A 19,217-nucleotide genomic window follows, 5' to 3' on the forward strand; every position below is an offset into this window, starting at 1 on the left:
AATGAACAACAATAGCCATTATAAGAGTATAATAATAGGAAATATTCGAGAGTTTAGAACCAGAACGAACTGTTGTATAAAAGTATATTTATATATATTTCTAAATATATATTTCTAAACGTGTGTGTGTGTGTGTGTGTGTGTGTTAGCGCGTGCGCGTGTGTGTATACATATATCACACTCAAATATCATTTGATACAACACACACAAACTTACACACTTAAAAACGTATGTACACAATAAGTGTGTTGTATCAAATTATTAATTTAAATTTAAGTACACTCTTGCAATATCAGAATTAGCTTTATAACATCTGCTGAATTAAAATCCATTTAGGGGCATTTTGATATTGCATCAGGTTTCCGACCTGGAACAGACCCTCTTTTAGTGTGAATAATTTCAGGCTTTACTTCCCTTTCCTGTCCTTAAGCCCTTTGAAAATATCCAATTAGGGCTCATTATCAGGGCGATGGCTGATGATCTAATGCGCCGAACATGCTGAACATTCTGGAATAATGAGCACAGATGCAGCTGTAGATTAGGGCCGTGACACCGTGGTTTGATGTCGCTGCATTGTGGGAACGTGCCTTTATCAGCTGTAACAAGCCTTCTAATAAGATTACTCATTAGAGATCGGGAGATGAGTGAATGTGGTACAGAGCAAAAGCCTGGCTTATCAGCATGTCTGATGAAAACGCTGTAACTGACAGACTATATTACACGGTGTAGGTGCAATTGTCTGCGTGCTCTGATGTCTCTGCAATAGTTTTTTTTTTGTTTTTTTGCTTAAGAAGCTTTGTTTTTGAGATACAATGTGTAGGCTGATTTTAACATTATTCTTGAGCTTTTGATGTACTTGATGTAAACTTCACAGTTGTTTACAGTTATTATAGCCATTTTAACTTTTATTTGGAGACAATTGAATCTTCAGTTTTTGAATTATGTGATCAGGTATTATTACTCTGTGACAGCTGCTATTTCAGAATTGTGCTTTTTGATAAGCTGTCCAACACTATTTTAGTAGCCGGTGACAAAACTGCCTGGGTATTGATAATAATTAAAAAAAAATCTGAGATTAATAAATCAGATGCAATCAGATGATTTTTGTACTTTAAAGCAATATATTCTGTGTTTTAAACAATTTAATGAATATCTGCAGCTAGTGCACAACACTGTTAGACAAAACCTATTTTAACAAAACGTGTAGTGTTTAGTTTTTAGATTCATGTTTAATTTAATACTCACTTTATTGGAAGACTATGTGGATATCAATAAGTAAACATGGAAAAATTTAAGATATGGGTCAGATTAATAGCATTACTTTACTTAACAGTTAAGTTATATTCTTAATTGCCTTTTCTTTTTATATTTTTATTTAATATTTTTTATTTATATTTTCGTTATATTTATATTTATAATTCATTTTGATTTTACTTTTAGTTTAAGTTGTAGTAATTTTGCTATTTGTTATGTGTTTTGAATCTTCTATTTATCTTTAATTAATTTTCATTTCAGTTTTACTTTTTTGCAATTTTAGAACTTCAACAAAAAATAGAAATTGTGCCCGGAATGAATAATTTTTAATCTTATAATGTAATGTAATGTAATGTAATGTAATTTAATATTTTCAGCTTAATTTCTATTACTGAAAACAATTTATTTATATATTTTTGCTAACAATAAAAACACTGTTCTTTTAGACTGTACATTGCTAGTCTCAGCTTCAGCCGTCATGCCATGAGTCTTTCGTCATGGACTGACTTCCTGGCTTGAATAAACTGCAGTATGGGCCAGACCGTTTGATGTCTAGTCAAAGGTCTGGCTATGCGAGTCTAGCATATTTCTGACAGCTGAGAAGTTTTCAGAAGATGCTTCCTCACACCCATCAATGCGTCATCTATTCACTGAGACACACCCGAGCTGGAGAAGTTCTTTTAAAGCCTTGAGCAAAGCCTTCATCAGATTCATAATCCTTGAACCCACACTCAGCACAACACAAACACATTCAAACACAAACACCTGTTCAAACGCCCTGTTGCCACAGGCAAATCATATATCTCAAACCAAGAAATGCCATCGGCAAGACTGAGAGGCAAGGTGTAGAATCTCCTGTTTCGACTGCATTTTAACTATTTTAACAGAGCTTGAAGAAGTGTTGGCAAACTTTGTGCAACATTGTCTAGAAGATGAAGTGAAGTGTACTTGAAGAGACCTTTAAATATAGACTGGGCTTATATTTATACTGTCAGAAGGCAGGTTACTTTTGTCTGAGGTAGTGTTGTTTGTCATGGCTGTGGGACCATTTTAAATCATGGATGCCAATATCTTGTTATTCAGATTAAGATAGGGATTTCCATCTTAATTTATTAAAGCGCATTTAATAACAAAACAATATCAACATTCATTCATTCTAATTGAAGTGTGGTGATGGCTTAGTCATATCTCTAATTATCCCATTAACTTCCTTAGTTTAGTATACTAGATGAAATGATTTGCTGGGAAATCTTTTTCAACCTTTTTAACTTCAGAATCCATATTACTCACAACAATATTCTAAGGGCCCATGGTTTGTAAAAAAAATTTTTTATGATTTACTGAATAAGGATTTTTTTAAAATATTTTTTTACTTTCTACCTTATTAATTATTTTAGAGCTTGGATAGAAACCTAGCTAAAATGTATATTCATTATAAAATGGAGATTTTATTAATTTATATGTCACTTTAAAATTAGGATTCCTCAAATACCCAGGTTTTCCAAGAACGTGGGAATCCTGGTTTTTGAAAGAATCTTGATTTTTTTATTTATTTGTTTTGGCTTATTTTAGTGTTTTGGCTTTTAAAAAAAAATAATTTTAAGGCATCTTGATCCCCCTTGGAAGTTTCTGGATCCCTGGTTGATCCAGAACATGCAAAGAATATTATGAATATTAACATTTATTTTTAGTTTCCAGTGGCCAGCTGTTTTTTAGTCGTTAGTGTGACAATAGAGACAGCCAGCGTTAACTCTCATCTTCATTTCTCCCTAAAGCCAGGCACTGCAGTAATTTCAAATCATTTCATTTTCAGATAACAGTAACTACATTACCTCAATGTCACCCTCCTTTCTTTGTTTCCTCCTCTTGAGTTTTGAGTTTTGTCTTCGTCTTCCACAGATTACTGAGCTCCACAACATTAAGAATGTTACTCGAATGCCACGAGAGACCAAGAAACACGCAGTGGCAATTATTTTCTGCGATGAGACGTCAAAGACATTTGCCTGTGAGTCAGGTAAGCAACTCTGAGAACAGTCTTTGTTGTAGTCCTGAATTGCATCCAGAATGGCTTAATTTATTCTTTATTTAAAGATGTGCTAGTATTGATTTTAACATATTAGGAAAATTAGTTTATTCTTTGATTTATTCCTTTTATCCCTTGAAACTCATGGGAAGTCATGGGAATGTCTTCAATCTATGACACAGTTTAAATATATATATATATATATATATATATATATATATATATATATATATATATATATTCCCAATCCCAATTATATGTATATATATATATATATATATTTAAACTGTGTCATAGATTGTCTCATAGAGAATGAATACAGCCAAAGGCAACTTTCAGATCAGCAGTTAAAAAATAAAACAACAAGAGAGAGGCTTAATAACACACGTTTGAAATATGAATGAGATACTTGACTCAACATTAGCTTGGCAGCAGAAGGTGTTTTTTTCCCATGTGTTTTGTCTCCTCTCACACTGAGAATCTTGTAGTGGAAAGATGGCAATGTCAAAACTGATCCATGAATTTTCGCAGGAAAAAAAAAAACTGCACCCAGAACACAAACATGAATAAGCACTAACTTGGTTGTGAAACAGTTGCAGTTTTAGGTACGCATTAATATTCAGTTCTGGGATTTACCTAATTTTACTGGGCCAAATAAAGCATGATTAACCCTAATTAAGTGTAACAGTGTGTTTATTTGAGAGAAATGTTTAATGGTTTACCATGGAATGGTTTTGGGGTCAGATTATTATTATTATTATATTGATCAACCCATTTAGTTGATCAATAGTGTAAGGAAAGAAGTAATATACTGTATGTTACAAAAGATTTATATTTTAAATAAATGCTCTTATTTTCAACTTTCTATTCAGCAAAGATTCACAAGTTCCACAAAAGCATTAAGCAGCACAAATGCTTTCAGCTTTGATAATAATAAATGTTTCCTGAGCACCAAATCAGGATATTGTGGTATCTGAAATTTTTTACATCGAAATTGTAATATTTCACAGTATTTCTGTTTTTTACACTGCAGTTTTGATTAAATCAATGCTGCCTTTGTAAGCATAAAAAATTTGCAAAAAAATATTACAAATTCTTATCAGACTCAGGTGTTGAGAATGCACTTGGATATGTTTGAATGAATAAATGTAAATTGATAAATATGATCCATCTGCTTGTGTGCATAATATTTCAGACCAAGAACCAACATCTAGTTTAAGATGGCAACTGCACAGATAAAATGCAGAATCATCAGCAGAATCATATTACTAGGGAATTTAGTAAGTCTTTCACATCAGCATTAAAAACACCTCCAATTTATGTAAATAGCCTTATTTAAATATATTTATATTATTATAATGAGCTGAATTTGAAAAACTTAAAGCCCTGCTGAATGGAATTACATTGAAAAAGATAAAATTTTATACATTTTCTAGTGATGATAGCAGCAGTTTTATTCCTTATCATGGAACTAATAGGAAAGTATATAATCAGAATTACTTTAGTGAATTGGTTGCTAAAACAAGTTCAATAACAGTAGGTTGAATAAATTTTTTGTGATTTCCAACCACAATAACGTGTGCAGAAATAGCCACAAACACATTATTATAACACTTTTGACCAGAAGGAACTATAAACTCATCTTTATCTTGTGCTGAGATTGTCCTTTGCCTTTCCTGTCAAGCTAAATTCCCAGGTAGGAAACTAGAGAGAGAGAGAGAAAGAGGGATGGAAGGGGAAGAGATGGAGGAGACGGGAAGGAGAGGCAGTGGAGTGGATGCGCTCGGGGGGAGAGGCACGGTGGACCCGCTGGGATATCATTAGCACCTCTGGGGTCTTCCGCACTGCCAGGGGGAGGCGAGGAATGTTCTCCTGAATCCATTTAACACTACAACCTCCCCACCCCCAGATCTCCTTCTCTCCCTTCAGAGGCAGGATATAAATGGGTAGAGCGGGCATAGGGTATAAATGAAGAGCTGTGTAAGATAGGGCCATACACTTAGGGTTTATAAAGTATATGTGCCTTGAGGCTGTTTAGATGAAGATGTCTTGGGCAGTATCTGTGACACGTTCAAATACTTTTCTGTGCTGGTTTGTCGGTAATGTGTCCTGCTGCATTAGATCACCTTGTTGTCCTTGTGGGAGTAAATTACCTTTGAGTCAGTGTGGACCTCAGGCGAATGTCTGTTTGTGAGTTTGTGTGGTCAACTCTGCTTGTGGCTCTTTTAATTTTGGCACATTTCCATGAGCCGCCCCCCTTTCGAATGTCCCTTTTCTCACAAACTTTGGCCATATGGAGCTTGTGTCCCTCACATGTCCGCCACATGTAGGAACTCGACCTCCCCTGATCCTTCACTTCCACTTCCTCACCTCCCTCTGAGTCTGTCGGGTTACGCCTGTGCTGCTCTGACCCTTTTCTTCTTCCACACTCTCTCTCTCACTGTTGTACAATGATCATGTCTGACTATGAGGGCTGCGACTCACATTTTGCTCGATGCTTCAAGCAATTTGCAAATTCTAATTTAATAATTAATATTTAATAGCATCATTTTACATTTTGCACCAAAAAAAAATATGAGCCCTAAAATAATGTAAAATATAAAAATAAATATGATTATATGCTTTTCAAGCTTTTTCATTTTTCAAATAAATGCTGTTCCTTTGAACTTTTTCATTATCAAAGAATATTGAAAATTGTGTATTATGGTTTCCACAAAAAAATAAAAAAGATTAAAAAAAATAATAATAATCATATTATTATATATAATGCTCGTGTATATATAATGCTACACAACTGTTTCCAACATTGATCATAATAAAAAATGTTTCTTGAGTAATGGCTGCTAAAAATTCATCTTTCCTATCACATTTTAGAATGTATTAAAATAGAAAACCGTTATTTTAAATTGTATTAATATTTGACAATAATAGTGTTTTATTGTAGTTTTGATCAAATAAATGCTGCCTTGGTGAGTATAAGAAACATCTTCGAAACATTAAAAATATCCTTACTAACCTCAAACATTTGAATGGTAGTGTGGATTTTCATAAAAATATAAAATATATTTTCATTTCAGTATAAAAATTCAGCAGAGCATTGCATTTGCAATGCCAATGTCATGAATTTGGTTTTCAGTCAATGCATAAAACGAAGGAAAAATAAATAAATATATAAGTATTCCTTGTAAAATAAGACATTTTGGATAAAAACGTCTGGCAGATGCATAAATGTAAATGCTCATTTAAAACTTAAATTTGATGTGATTATATGAATCTTGCTTTGATCTAAATAAAAGCTCTATTAAGTACTTGAGCTTGCTTGTTTTTAGGATGCTCTGTTTTGCCAAATGAAAATGCTTGCCTTTGAAGAACAAGCAGTAAACTGTAATTAAATTATTTTTTTTCCCTTTCATGTAAATGCATTTTTCGCTGTTATTTAAAGTGGTGTCACTGACGTGGTCCTCTAAGCGGGGCCCACAGGCCCTACAAATCAATAAGGAAATTAATTGTCCATTATTTCCATTACCGATTTGTTGTTGCAGCCCTAATCTATTTCATTCATCCTGACCCATTTTCTTTCTCCTAACTATTTATCATTACTGTAGTTCTTCTCATTTCCTGTGCTCTGAGTGAACCATTAACCATGTGAAGATGTTATGCTGTGATTCCACCGGGCATCTTTGTGTTTGTGCACATAGCTGCCTGAGCACTTGAGAGTTTGCCATGCTGATGAAGTATTTGTTTATCCAATTTTCCACTCAGTGGGCCCAAAAGTGTGTGTGAATTTAGACACACTTAAAGGTCATCGTCTCAGGAGAGAGGCCATGCAACTCCACCAACAACAACAACAAAATAAAATCAGCAAAAAACTTGATTTGTTTGTTTTTAATAAGTTTGATAAAGTAAAAATGTTTTTTAGCTTTTGGATCAGTGTGCATTATTTACACAGTATTATGGGTCAAATTATTTGATAAGTGTCTTTTGTACTATTAAAAAAAAAAAACATTTGGCACTAGTGAATACACATTGAATTTTTTTTCTGATTGAATATTTTGAATGGTGCCTGCTCACATTACTCAAGCTGGCAAAATTAAAATGTCAACAGGCATACAGTACTCATATTAAGATTCAATTACAGCTGAAATATACTTAGGGCAACATCAAGCAGATAGCCATTATTATTCAAACAAGCTCCACTGAAAATGCAAACTTGACGAGGACACGAATCTGCTAACAACTACTTGGCACGTAATTAGACGAACCTAATCTCATAATGTTGAGCTTTCAAACCCATGTCACAAGCAGAAGCAGTGTGGATGGAGCTCATTTTGTGGTTGGCAAAGTCATAATTTGTGCTCACTTTCCTTTGTGGCATTGTGCTAAACTGCATTAGGTTCTTCAGAGTGGATTTTCATTTGTGAGGTTCATTCATTAGAATGATGCTGTTCAGAGTGTGCTGTAGATTAGCCCAGAGCTTTTGAAGAATGGAGTAAGAATGAAGTACCAAGAAAAATAAAGCTCAACTCCTACAGAATGCTATTTGTGTTATTTTATGTGCACACAGGGGCCAAAATAACTATTGCTACACCTGCTAATGATGTGCAAACTGAGACAATGTGCCACCCATTAAAGGGCTAGTTAGCCCAAAAAAAAAAATTACCCCATGATTTATTCACCCACAAGCCATCCTAGGAGTATATGACATTGTTCTTTCAGACGAATACAATCAGAGTTATATAAAAAAAAATCTCCAGGCTAATCCGTGCTTTATAATGAAAGCAGTGGCGGAGCCAGGAATTCTTCATAGGGGTGGCCAGGCAGGGGCCAGTAGTTACTTTGGGGTGGCACAAAAAACATAATTTTGCCAACAAACACTTAAAATACTTTTTAAAGTATTGTATTTGCCCAAATCACAATGATGTATAATGTACAATAGCTAGCCTACAATGGCATTTTTTTGTTAAAGTTTACCAAAATCCTGAGCGTCATAATCTTACTCAGCATCGTTATTTAATAAAATAAAACTTAGGAAATTCACTTTGAAGACAGAATACATATCTCCCAATGATAATGAAAAGTTTAAAAAGGACATTTTCCACACATTTCACTGACTGACTGACATAAATACAAATCAAAACATAAGCAAAAAATATCAACATTAACATGTTTGAAAAACCGCGAAAAAATGTAGGATTATTATTGAGAAAAGATTAGATGTTTTTGTTGTAGGTACCTAATTTTATCTTGACTTTATCTATATCTAGAACTCTGCGTCATGCGCGTGAAGACGCAAATATGATGAGAGCGTAACATTTATTCACATCCATCTTACGTTAGCGTGTTTACATAGAAAAGTAACGTTACTGTATATAAAATCGACTTAGACGCTAGTAATTATATTGGTATGTTGAATCACATTAAATGTTTCATGATTAAAACATACATTTATATATTAAGAGATAAAATAAACATACAACCCGAATTCCGGAAAAGTTGGGACGTTTTTTAAATGTTAATAAAATGAAAACTAAAGGAATTTCAAATCACATGAGCCAATATTTTATTCACAATAGAACATAGATAACGTAGCAAATGTTTAAACTGAGAAATTTTACACTTTTATCCACTTAATTAGCTCATTTAAAATTTAATGCCTGCTACAGGTCTCAAAAAAGTTGGCACGGGGGCAACAAATGGCTAAAAAAGCAAGCAGTTTTGAAAAGATTCAGCTGGGAGAACATCTAGTGATTAATTAAGTTAATTGATATCAGGTCTGTAACATGATTAGCTATAAAAGCTTTGTCTTAGAGAAGCAGAGTCTCTCAGAAGTAAAGATTGGCAGAGGCTCTCCAATCTGTGAAAGACTGCGTAAAAAAATTGTGGAAAACTTTAAAAACAATGTTCCTCAACGTCAAATTGCAAAGGCTTTGCAAATCTCATCATCTACAGTGCATAACATCATCAAAAGATTCAGAGAAACTGGAGAAATCTCTGTGCGTAAGGGACAAGGCCGGAGACCTTTATTGGATGCCCGTGGTCTTCGGGCTCTCAGACGACACTGCATCACTCATCGGCATGATTGTGTCAATGACATTACTAAATGGGCCCAGGAATACTTTCAGAAACCACTGTCGGTAAACACAATCCGCCGTGCCATCAGCAGATGCCAACTAAAGCTCTATCATGCAAAAAGGAAGCCATATGTGAACATGGTCCAGAAGCGCCGTTGTGTCCTGTGGGCCAAGGCTCATTTAAAATGGACCACTTCAAAGTGGAATAGTGTTTTATGGTCAGACGAGTCCAAATTTGACATTCTTGTTGGAAATCAAGGACGCCGTGTCCTCCGGGCTAAAGAGGAGGGAGACCTTCCAGCATGTTATCAGCGTTCAGTTCAAAAGCCAGCATCTCTGATGGTATGGGGGTGCATAAGTGCATACGGTATGGGCAGCTTGCATGTTTTGGAAGGCTCTGTGAATGCTGAAAGGTATATAAAGGTTTTAGAGCAACATATGCTTCCCTCCAAACAACGTCTATTTCAGGGAAGGCCTTGTTTATTTCAGCAGAACAATGCAAAACCACATACTGCAGCTATAACAACAGCATGGCTTCGTCGTAGAAGAGTCCGGGTGCTAACCTGGCCTGCCTGCAGTCCAGATCTTTCACCTATAGAGAACATTTGGCGCATCATTAAACGAAAAATACGTCAAAGACGACCACGAACTCTTCAGCAGCTGGAAATCTATATAAGGCAAGAATGGGACCAAATTCCAACAGCAAAACTCCAGCAACTCATAGCCTCAATGCCCAGACGTCTTCAAACTGTTTTGAAAAGAAAAGGAGATGCTACACCATGGTAAACATGCCCCGTCCCAACTATTTTGAGACCTGTAGCAGAAATCAAAATTGAAATGAGCTCATTTTGTGCATAAAATTGTAAACTTTCTCAGTTTAAACATTTGCTATGTTATCTATGTTCTATTGTGAATAAAATATTGGCTCATGTGATTTGAAAGTCTTTTAGTTTTCATTTTATTAAAATTTAAAAAACGTCCCAACTTTTCCGGAATTCGGGTTGTAGTTTTGAGCATCCGAGTCAGCTAATATGAAGCTAGCTAAGTTAACAGCTCCCTACGTTACCTGTTTGTTACACAGGACAATGATAAAACTTTAGACACAAATTGTGGAACGGAACTAAAATAATAATTTATCTGACTTTAATAACTCACCTGAAAAGATGTGTTTGTGTGCTTAAACACGAGTTGAACCAGGCACAAAAGCGTTGCCTGTAAGTGACAAGTGATTCAACTGTCGCGATAGTTTTGCAGTCTGAATGTAATCGTTTTGCCATGATCGATCGAGGTAATTTTGATCAAAATCTAAGAAACTATTATTATTATTATTATTATTTATAATAGATCGCAATTACGATCGGGGGGGCCGTGATTATTTCCATGGTGGCCATGGCCACCCCGGGCCACCCCCTAGCTCCGCCCCTGAGCGGATGGTAGCCCAAAATTTGAAGTTAAAAAAAAAATGCACCCATCAATAATAAAAGAAGTCCACACGGCTCCGGGGGGTTAATAAAGGCCTTCTGAAGCTAAGCTATTTTTTTTTTATTACTGTCTATTAAAATCTGCATTATTATATTTCTGAAACTGTAAGTACTATATATAACAATAACTATTTGTAAAATATCATATTAGATCATATGTACTGTACTAAACATATTCTGTTTCACATTAGATCATGGGTTTCCAACACGTCGCTCCAGTAGCTCGCAGCCTGATTGGAGGTAGCTTTCCAAAACATACTGACAAATCGGCCGTGAAGTTATTTTAATGATCCTGCTATGTATTTTTATTATCATTAACCCGTATTTGATAATCGCGATTTGAAAAACTCACAGTAAATACAGTTCAGCTTTAATCAAAATTATTAATACTCTCACGCAGGTGAAACACATAGTAGTTTCGTTTTGTGTATAAAAAAAAATCACTGAAGGCAGACTGCTGAGGGAAATTATATGAAAGAATATATGATTTCATTATTTGTTTGAATGCATACTAGGAAACCAAATGTCTTCAGAAAAGTTTTAATTGCATTTGCTTTCTTCTCTCCTCTGTGTAATGTGTAATAAAGCATTGAAGCGCAGCACAGCTTTGTTTACAGAGGTTACCGTGGAAACAGCTCTGTTCTGCAAATCATAAGTGCCCTATGCTATAAAACTGGATTTACAAATTCATTCAGTCTGAAATATTTTTGTTCAGACCAGTGCAAAATTTTTGGATTTGTCGATGGAAAATAGTGTTGAGATTTTTATAATGCACTTTAGCTTATGTAGAACTGTTTATGGAGCAGGTTAAATTTCTTTTTTTTTCATTGTGACTCATCCTTAAAAAAAAAAAAAAGATTAAAAGGCTTATATGTTATAATTTTATTTTTTAAAATAGTCAAAACTTTATTTGACTATGTCAGTAGATAATGTTATTAATATTTTTATGTTTTATTTCACTGTTTTTAGGCAAGTAAAAGGTGCATTGTTCTGCTTATTTTATTTTTTGCCTTTTGTCATAAAACTTAAAACTCGAACATTTTAACAATGCCATGTATAACAGCTTGGATTGATACATTAAGATATTTAAGGACTGTATAACTTTGGTAGCTCTCAGCCGCTTTCATTTTTAAAAAGTAGCTCCCGAATGAAATAAGGTTGGAGACCCCTGCATTAGATCACATGTACTGTACTATACAAATATTCTATACTATAACTATTTATAAATATAATTACATTTATTATAATGTATGGAATTTATATAAAATATTATTCTTAATGTTTATATTATTTATTTAAAAATGTCCATACTATTCTAAGTTTTGTCATTTAATCTCAGCCTAAACTATTTTGAGGTATTGATCTAATTTTGTGTCTCTGAACAAATAGTGATCTATGACATTGTATTATGTTGAATATCAAAGTTTTATGTGTCTGTCTTTGGGGGTTTGTGGACACATTAATGTTTTCATATTGGTGGAGTAAAAATTCTAGCTTTATTCTGAGGTTAAAATATAAAGTTAAACCACTGGGGTAAGATCAGTGGGGCAGGGTTTCATATATTTTATTGAAGCATCCCTGGGCGCCGCCATTGGCTAGCGGACCCCCACCTGCTGTTAGCATTCCATTGACTCCCATTCATTTTGGCGTCACTTTGACAGCGAATAACTTTACATCTGAGGTGTTTAAAGACTCCATATGTCCATTAATTATTTCTAAAGAAACACAAAAACGTATAAAAGGCTTTATACATTGTGGCCCCGTAGAGTTTTTGTAAAAAATATGCTAATGATTGCGTCATAACCTGCGACTCTCTGTCGCACAGTAGAGAAATTACCGTATGGACAGGAGAAGAAGCTCGTAGGCAATCGTTTATTGTTTATGAGGCTACCGGGGGGACGCGGAGGCATAAAGTCAAGGGAGAAGCCCATAGAGAGTCCATAAAAGCAACAGGACAAAATTATTAAACAACGTTTGCAAGTGGGTGATTCAGATTTCTCTTGGCACAGCGATTAGAAGACTTACAATTGTCAGACAGGTTGCTCACGTGTCATTTACGTCATCAAGCTCAGTCTGAGTCTGCGCAGTACGCCCCCAGGAAGTGCGTGCTTCTAATTGACTTCACTTGTCTCCGTTGAATCCAATGGGGTTGCTGTGTCCATTTCTTTTACTGTCTATGGGTAAGATGACCACCAGAATTGTCACAGGAGACCCTAAGTGGCATGTTGTTACTAGTGTTTTTATGTTTACTTTTAATACTTATTTCAATTCATAAAGCTATTATTCAGTAATTCCAATAATTATTAGTAAATATTCAGTCATTTCAGATGAATCTGAAATTTTACTGGGATTTTGCTTTGTCTGTCTTCTTTGTCTTTGGTTATTCAATTACTCAACTGATTTGTCAAAAATATAAATAAATAAATAAAATAATTGATTTAGTATTTTACATGGATGACACTGTAATATACAGTATATATATCATATCATTTATCATATATATATATATAAGTCACTCTTTGTAAAAGTACATTTAGTAAAATTTTAATCCAGGGGCTTCTTGTCCCTGACAGGGGGGGTCATCGTACCCCAGTAGCTTCTTTGAATAATTTTACAGTATGTTTTAATGATCTAATTCAGCAAATCTTTCTGTTTGTTTCCCATAATAACATATTGTTGATGCATCATCATGCACATGCTAAGCTTATATCTAAATAGGTTATAATTAAAAAATAAATGCACATTGTTCTAAAGTGGGGCATCATCAACTTATATTGTACATTGTACCCTATATAGAGTGATTGTAATAAATAGTAAAGTTCACCTAAAATAAAGATTCTGTCATTGTTTCCTCTTATGCTGTTGCAAACCTGTAAAGCTTTCTTTTTCTTCCATTGTTGCACTTCCTAAAAATGGTCAGTGATTCTGTTATCTTTAGTTGACAGTCTGTCTGTCACTTCTACATGTCTGTCTGTCTGTCCATCCATCACTACACTCCTTTGTGCCAGACTACTGGCTGCTATAGTTTTAAAGCAGAAATCTCTTGTAACATTAAATATCTCATATTTTCAGAAAGGCTGAGGTGGAAAATAACATTTATCATAAATGTAGTGCTCACAAATTGCTTGCTGCTGTGCATTAGTGCTAAATCTGTAAATGTGTTTATCTCCTGCTTGTTCCCTGTTTGCTGCCGTCTCTTCAGCAGCTGCTCCTGAATGTTTGCATATAAAAATGATGATATGGATGTGTGTGTCCACAGAGCTGGAGGCTGAGGAGTGGTGGAAGTTATTGTGTTTGGAGTGTCTGGGCAGCAGACTTAATGACATCAGCCTGGGAGAACCGGACTTGTTAGCAGCAGGGGTGCAGAGGGAACAGAACGGTCAGTATCCAATTAGAGCCCGGATTTTTCCTCTTGTACTCTCTAAATGATTCTATTACAGAGTCCAAATGTGTTTGTTAAACACAGTACCTCCAGGTCTGTCCTTATGTTTATAACTGATCGGCCTGGGCCAAGGTTCTTTACTAAGCACTAATGGGTACCGCCGTGCATCAGAGCATCAGCCCATAATGAAGCTTGTCATAGAGATGGATGAGATTATGGCGCAGAAGAAAAGCAGGATGAATGCGCATGGCACATCTGCCAGAAAACGCTTAATGAGCGAAAATAATCTTTAGCTAATGTTTCCTTCTAGAGGTATGCGCTTCCTTCAAACCGAAGCCCGAGACCAGACCCGTACCTGAGATCGTTTGACACGATCCGACCCAACCAGAGTTGCACTGTTAAATTTAGAGTCCAATCCCAACCTAAAGTCATTTTTCCATAAACAAAATTTTTAAATATGCTGTATTTCACGATTGCATGCAACAGTCAGTTAACAAATACATGTAAAGAAACCGTTTCATCAAGGCTAGTGGCCAGTCCAGCACACAAGGCAAGAGAAAAAAGCACTTATCAATCATGAGCATGCACCATTTGCAATAATGTGACAGAGAGGCTGCTAGAGCAGGCACAAGAGCAAAACAAGTTTTGTTTTTAAATAAAGCCTAAGCCTAAATAAAGCCTAACCCTAAGCAAACACCACGGCACACATTATATGTAAGATATAATCCACAGCTTACATGTGCCTTTAAGATTTAAACACAGAGATGATGTAGTGTGGTTATACCATGTTTATTTGAATGAATGATTTATATAGTTTGAAAAAAATATCGAGAAAGAGGGATGAAAGTTGTGTGAGTGAATAACCTGTGCCTGCACATTTCCCTCTCTACAAACAATGAAGCTGAGTTTAGTAACTTCAAAAACAGTGATTTTTTTTTTACCCCATTACTGAGAAATATTATGTAGCGAATCAGTATCGAAGCTATTTTATTAATAAACGTTGCTGTGTGTGTGTGTGTGTGTGTGTGTCTGTCAATGAAATTAGCGTAGCCTACTGCACATAGTTTTACCTAAGCTACAAACCTGAGCCCGACTGGGACCCAAACTATTCATTAAACATTAACAAGAACCCAACCCAAAACCTGAGAATATTTCGGGACTCGTCAGGCCTGGGTCGGGTAGCAGACCTCTATTTCCCTCTAGAATTAATGAGGCAACGTGCGGCCAAAATTGTTAAATTAAAACACTGGTTCTAAAAGGGTTTCACTTCATATTTTCCATTGGACATCAGTTGTCAAACCAAAACAGTGTCAGAATTGTTCATTGTTTTGAGCGTGTCGTGCAACATGTAAACTTGATGCTGGCATCTGCCTTCTTTGGCTAGGTTCTAGCAAGTGACAGGTGACTTTGCATCAAAGTACAACAAAATTTGAATTTCCTCAACAACAAAATGATATAAGGAAAATGTTATCCTCATTTTAAAAATAATTTTAAAACCTCAACTCAACAGTGTTTGTATATATTTATATATATATATATATGTATGTATGTATGTATATATAGAGAGAGATAGTGTGTGTTATTTTTATTATGTTTAATTATAAAGTATAACAATATACATTTTTATTTTATATAAAATATATAAACTTTATAATCTCAAATATTTATAATATTTAATCATATTAAATAAAGATTAAGAATAATCCTGAGCCGTGAGCACTATTGAATTTCAGTAAATATATTTAAGATTATTAGTAATGCATAATACGTATTATCTTGTCTCATTATTTGCATGTTGCTATTGCAAATAATTAAAACAAATGTATTTTTTTAAGATCAAATGATGTATCTATTTTATTTAATTTTATTTCTTCAGCAAAGATCTGCAGTACTTGCTTATGACTTTTTATTCCCGAGAGATTTAAAATTCAAATCTTAAGCATAATGTTTTCTGTGACTATAAGAACAGTCCTGACGCACAAGTTGAGAACCGTTTCTTTAAGGCAACTGCATCTTCTCCAAGATCAGATTGTTTCAGTCTGAGTTGTGTCTGTGTTTATGTGAGTTTTTTTTTTTAACACAATTCAGGAAATCAATATCCGTTCATCTCGAAGTGCTGCCGAAGCATTCAAGCATTAAGCTACGGCAGACACAGCATAGAGTGGTCATCAAATTTTTTTCAATGAAATGACAGGCAAATATAGATTTGTTTTCATAACGAGAGTGCAATGTGTATATGATAATATCAGCTGGAGGTCATCAGAATGATCAGTTCTCCACTATTCGACAGCTGAGGAATAACAAGCAGAGAGTTTGCCATTTGTGTTTCAATTAGACCCCTCTAACGGCGGGCTGTGATAATTAAATCAGAGTTAATTTTCACAATCCCTAAAATAGCCCCCACATTACATTGCCTCTTCCTCTGGAGAGATACATATCTTATTTTGAAGCACTAGGTATAATTAGGGATTATTAATTTGGATTATGAAGTGCACCCTTGTCTCTTTGGAGCTAATTGTGATGGTGTGGTTACTCCAGTCGAGGTTGGCTCAACCGCGGCTCTATGGCAACAATCTGTTGACCCTTGTGCACTGCAAGAGCCACATCTGCAAGAAGAGAAAATAGTCCGTCTGAAAAATAATAATCATGCTAGATGGCTCTGATGAGATGTTTTCTCAAGATTTCCAGCCATACCCTTTAATTCTGTGTCATCTTTAGGCAAAGCAGAATCTTTCTGCTGCCCAAATAAAAGCTGTTTGAGATGTCTGTAAATATGACAGCTGAATGGCATGTGCCACCACCGTGGTTGGCCTTTTTTAAGCAAGTTTAATTATTATTAAAATAAATGTCAATTAAACAGCAGTCTGCAACCTTTTCATATCTGTTAATTAAACTATTTACCCTGGAATTAATTTTCTTTAACACACGACATTGTCAGTTTCTGTCAGTGAAAGCTGCTGCTGAACCTTTCTGAGTTATTTACTTGAAGGAACCATTCAGGTTAAGTACTCTTATAGTGTGTTTTTGTCATTTTTATACATCTATATAGTTTTATTAGCTTTTAGTTGAGTTTTTGTCATTTTAGTGCATATAATTTAACCAAATGAAAAAGTGAAATGTCTTTGCTGAAATTCAACTTTTTAAAAAATATTTCAGTTTGTTTATTTTATTTTATTTTTAAATATTAATTTTAGTTTTAGTTAACTATAGTACTTCTGACTTTTAAATTAATAGATTTTTTATTCCAGAAAGATTTAATGTTTACTTGATGCCGACGCCAAACCTGGACATCTACGGGGAGTGCACAATGCAGATCACCCACGAGAACATCTACCTTTGGGACATCCACAATGCCAGAGTCAAGCTGGTCATGTGGCCGCTCAACTCCCTGAGGAGATACGGCAGAGACTCGACCTGGTTCACATTTGAGTCCGGGAGGTGCGTGAACATCATTCGATTCTAGTTGGGAGTGCTTTTGTCTGACAAGATGTTTTCATCCTAAATCCAATAGTCCTGATTCTGCTGCTCTGGATATTGATTCGCTGATTCATGAAAGTACACAACATTTAACATATGCTTTGCCTTGCAGGCTGCCCTTACAGTCTACTCCTGTTGTTCAGCCTATTACGACAAGAACATGAGTGTACTGAAAATTAATAGAAGCTATAATTTCTTATCGGATGTGTGTGCATGTGTTGTTCTCTTACAGGATGTGTGATACAGGGGAAGGTTTGTTCACATTTCAGACCAGAGAAGGTGAGATGATCTATCAGAGAGTTCACTTTGCCACGCTGTCCATCGCCGAGCAACATGAACGCATGATGATGGAGATGGAGAAGAGCTCACAGGTATAGTAAAAGTACACATCCCATAATTCTACAGGGAAGATGCATTTTTTATTAGGTATTTTATAACAAGGTATTATATGTTATATTTTATAACAAGGTATTATTCCGTTAAATTAGTGCAATCATATTTTACAAATGAGTCTCCATTGCAGTGTTCAAAATGGAGGGAGGTCCTGGGATCCCCATAAAAAATCAGTTTGAGGGGCTTCAGATATATATATATATATATATATATATACATTAGTGCTGTCAACGTTAACGCGTTAACGCATGCGATTACTTTTTGTCTGGTTTAACGTGTCAAAATATTTAACGCAATTAACGCAGCATCCGTATTTTCTGCCATCCGTTGGCTAGCTTTACATTATATGTTCACGCTCTTATTCATTTAAATGCTTTTAAACATTTCAAGCGCGGCAAGACAAAAGAGAATGCGCTGTCTGTGAATGCCCTTATGTGACACATACACACGTACACACACACACACACAATGCATAGACAGGGCGCCAGAATCCAGTTCTCTTAAGTGCTTGAACTAACAATAAACATCCCAAAGTGCCAGTTTTGTCGATTATCCTCATAAGAGCAATCTTAAATGATTTATATAAAGTCTAAAATGAACAAAAAGAGTTGTGAGAGAATGAGGCAAGATCCATAGACAGTATATAAACGGTGAGATCCGCGTGTCTGTCTGCTCTTAAAGGGACAGCAGCCAATAAAGCTTCCTGTCAGTAAAGTTAAAGAACAAAGGGAACAGAGAAAATGACTCGCTGCTCTTGACTAAATAACTTTTGTAGCTTTAATAAGGATTAACTATTTAATTTATAGTTTATGCAGTGCAGACTGCATATAACTTTATTAAATTTCTGTATATTTCCTAACTGTTAAGACAGGAAGGGCAGGAGTAAACATGACATTTATTATGGGTTTATGTTAGCATTGTTTCAAGTTTACTTAAATTAAAAACTGTTATATTTTTGAAGCCTAATAATAAATGTAAAAAAAAAAAAAAAAAAAAATCAGTAGCTGTATTAATATCAGTAATACTGGCCTTCATTCATAAAAAGATGTCATTTAAACAAGTATTTAAATTTAACTGTGAAATTATTACATTAAAAAATATATTAAAAACTTTCAAAAACATTTCTTTTTTTATTG

General features: G+C 34.9%; 1 protein-coding gene across 2 annotated transcripts in view; it reads left to right on the plus strand.

Annotated features, from left to right (window-relative positions):
- LOC132124229 (docking protein 6-like) overlaps nt 1-19,217 on the plus strand; it is an 85,370-nt gene that overhangs the window by 45,507 nt on the left and 20,646 nt on the right. For both annotated transcript variants that reach the window (XM_059535150.1, XM_059535151.1), the window contains exons 3-6: nt 3,154-3,268; nt 14,089-14,208; nt 17,460-17,649; nt 17,921-18,059. In XM_059535150.1, coding sequence (XP_059391133.1) covers nt 3,154-3,268; nt 14,089-14,208; nt 17,460-17,649; nt 17,921-18,059 — 564 coding nt within the window. The remainder of the gene's footprint in view (nt 1-3,153; nt 3,269-14,088; nt 14,209-17,459; nt 17,650-17,920; nt 18,060-19,217) is intronic.

The sequence above is a fragment of the Carassius carassius genome, chromosome 42 (assembly GCF_963082965.1).
Source record: "Carassius carassius chromosome 42, fCarCar2.1, whole genome shotgun sequence".
NCBI classification, from domain to species: Eukaryota; Metazoa; Chordata; class Actinopteri; order Cypriniformes; family Cyprinidae; genus Carassius; species Carassius carassius.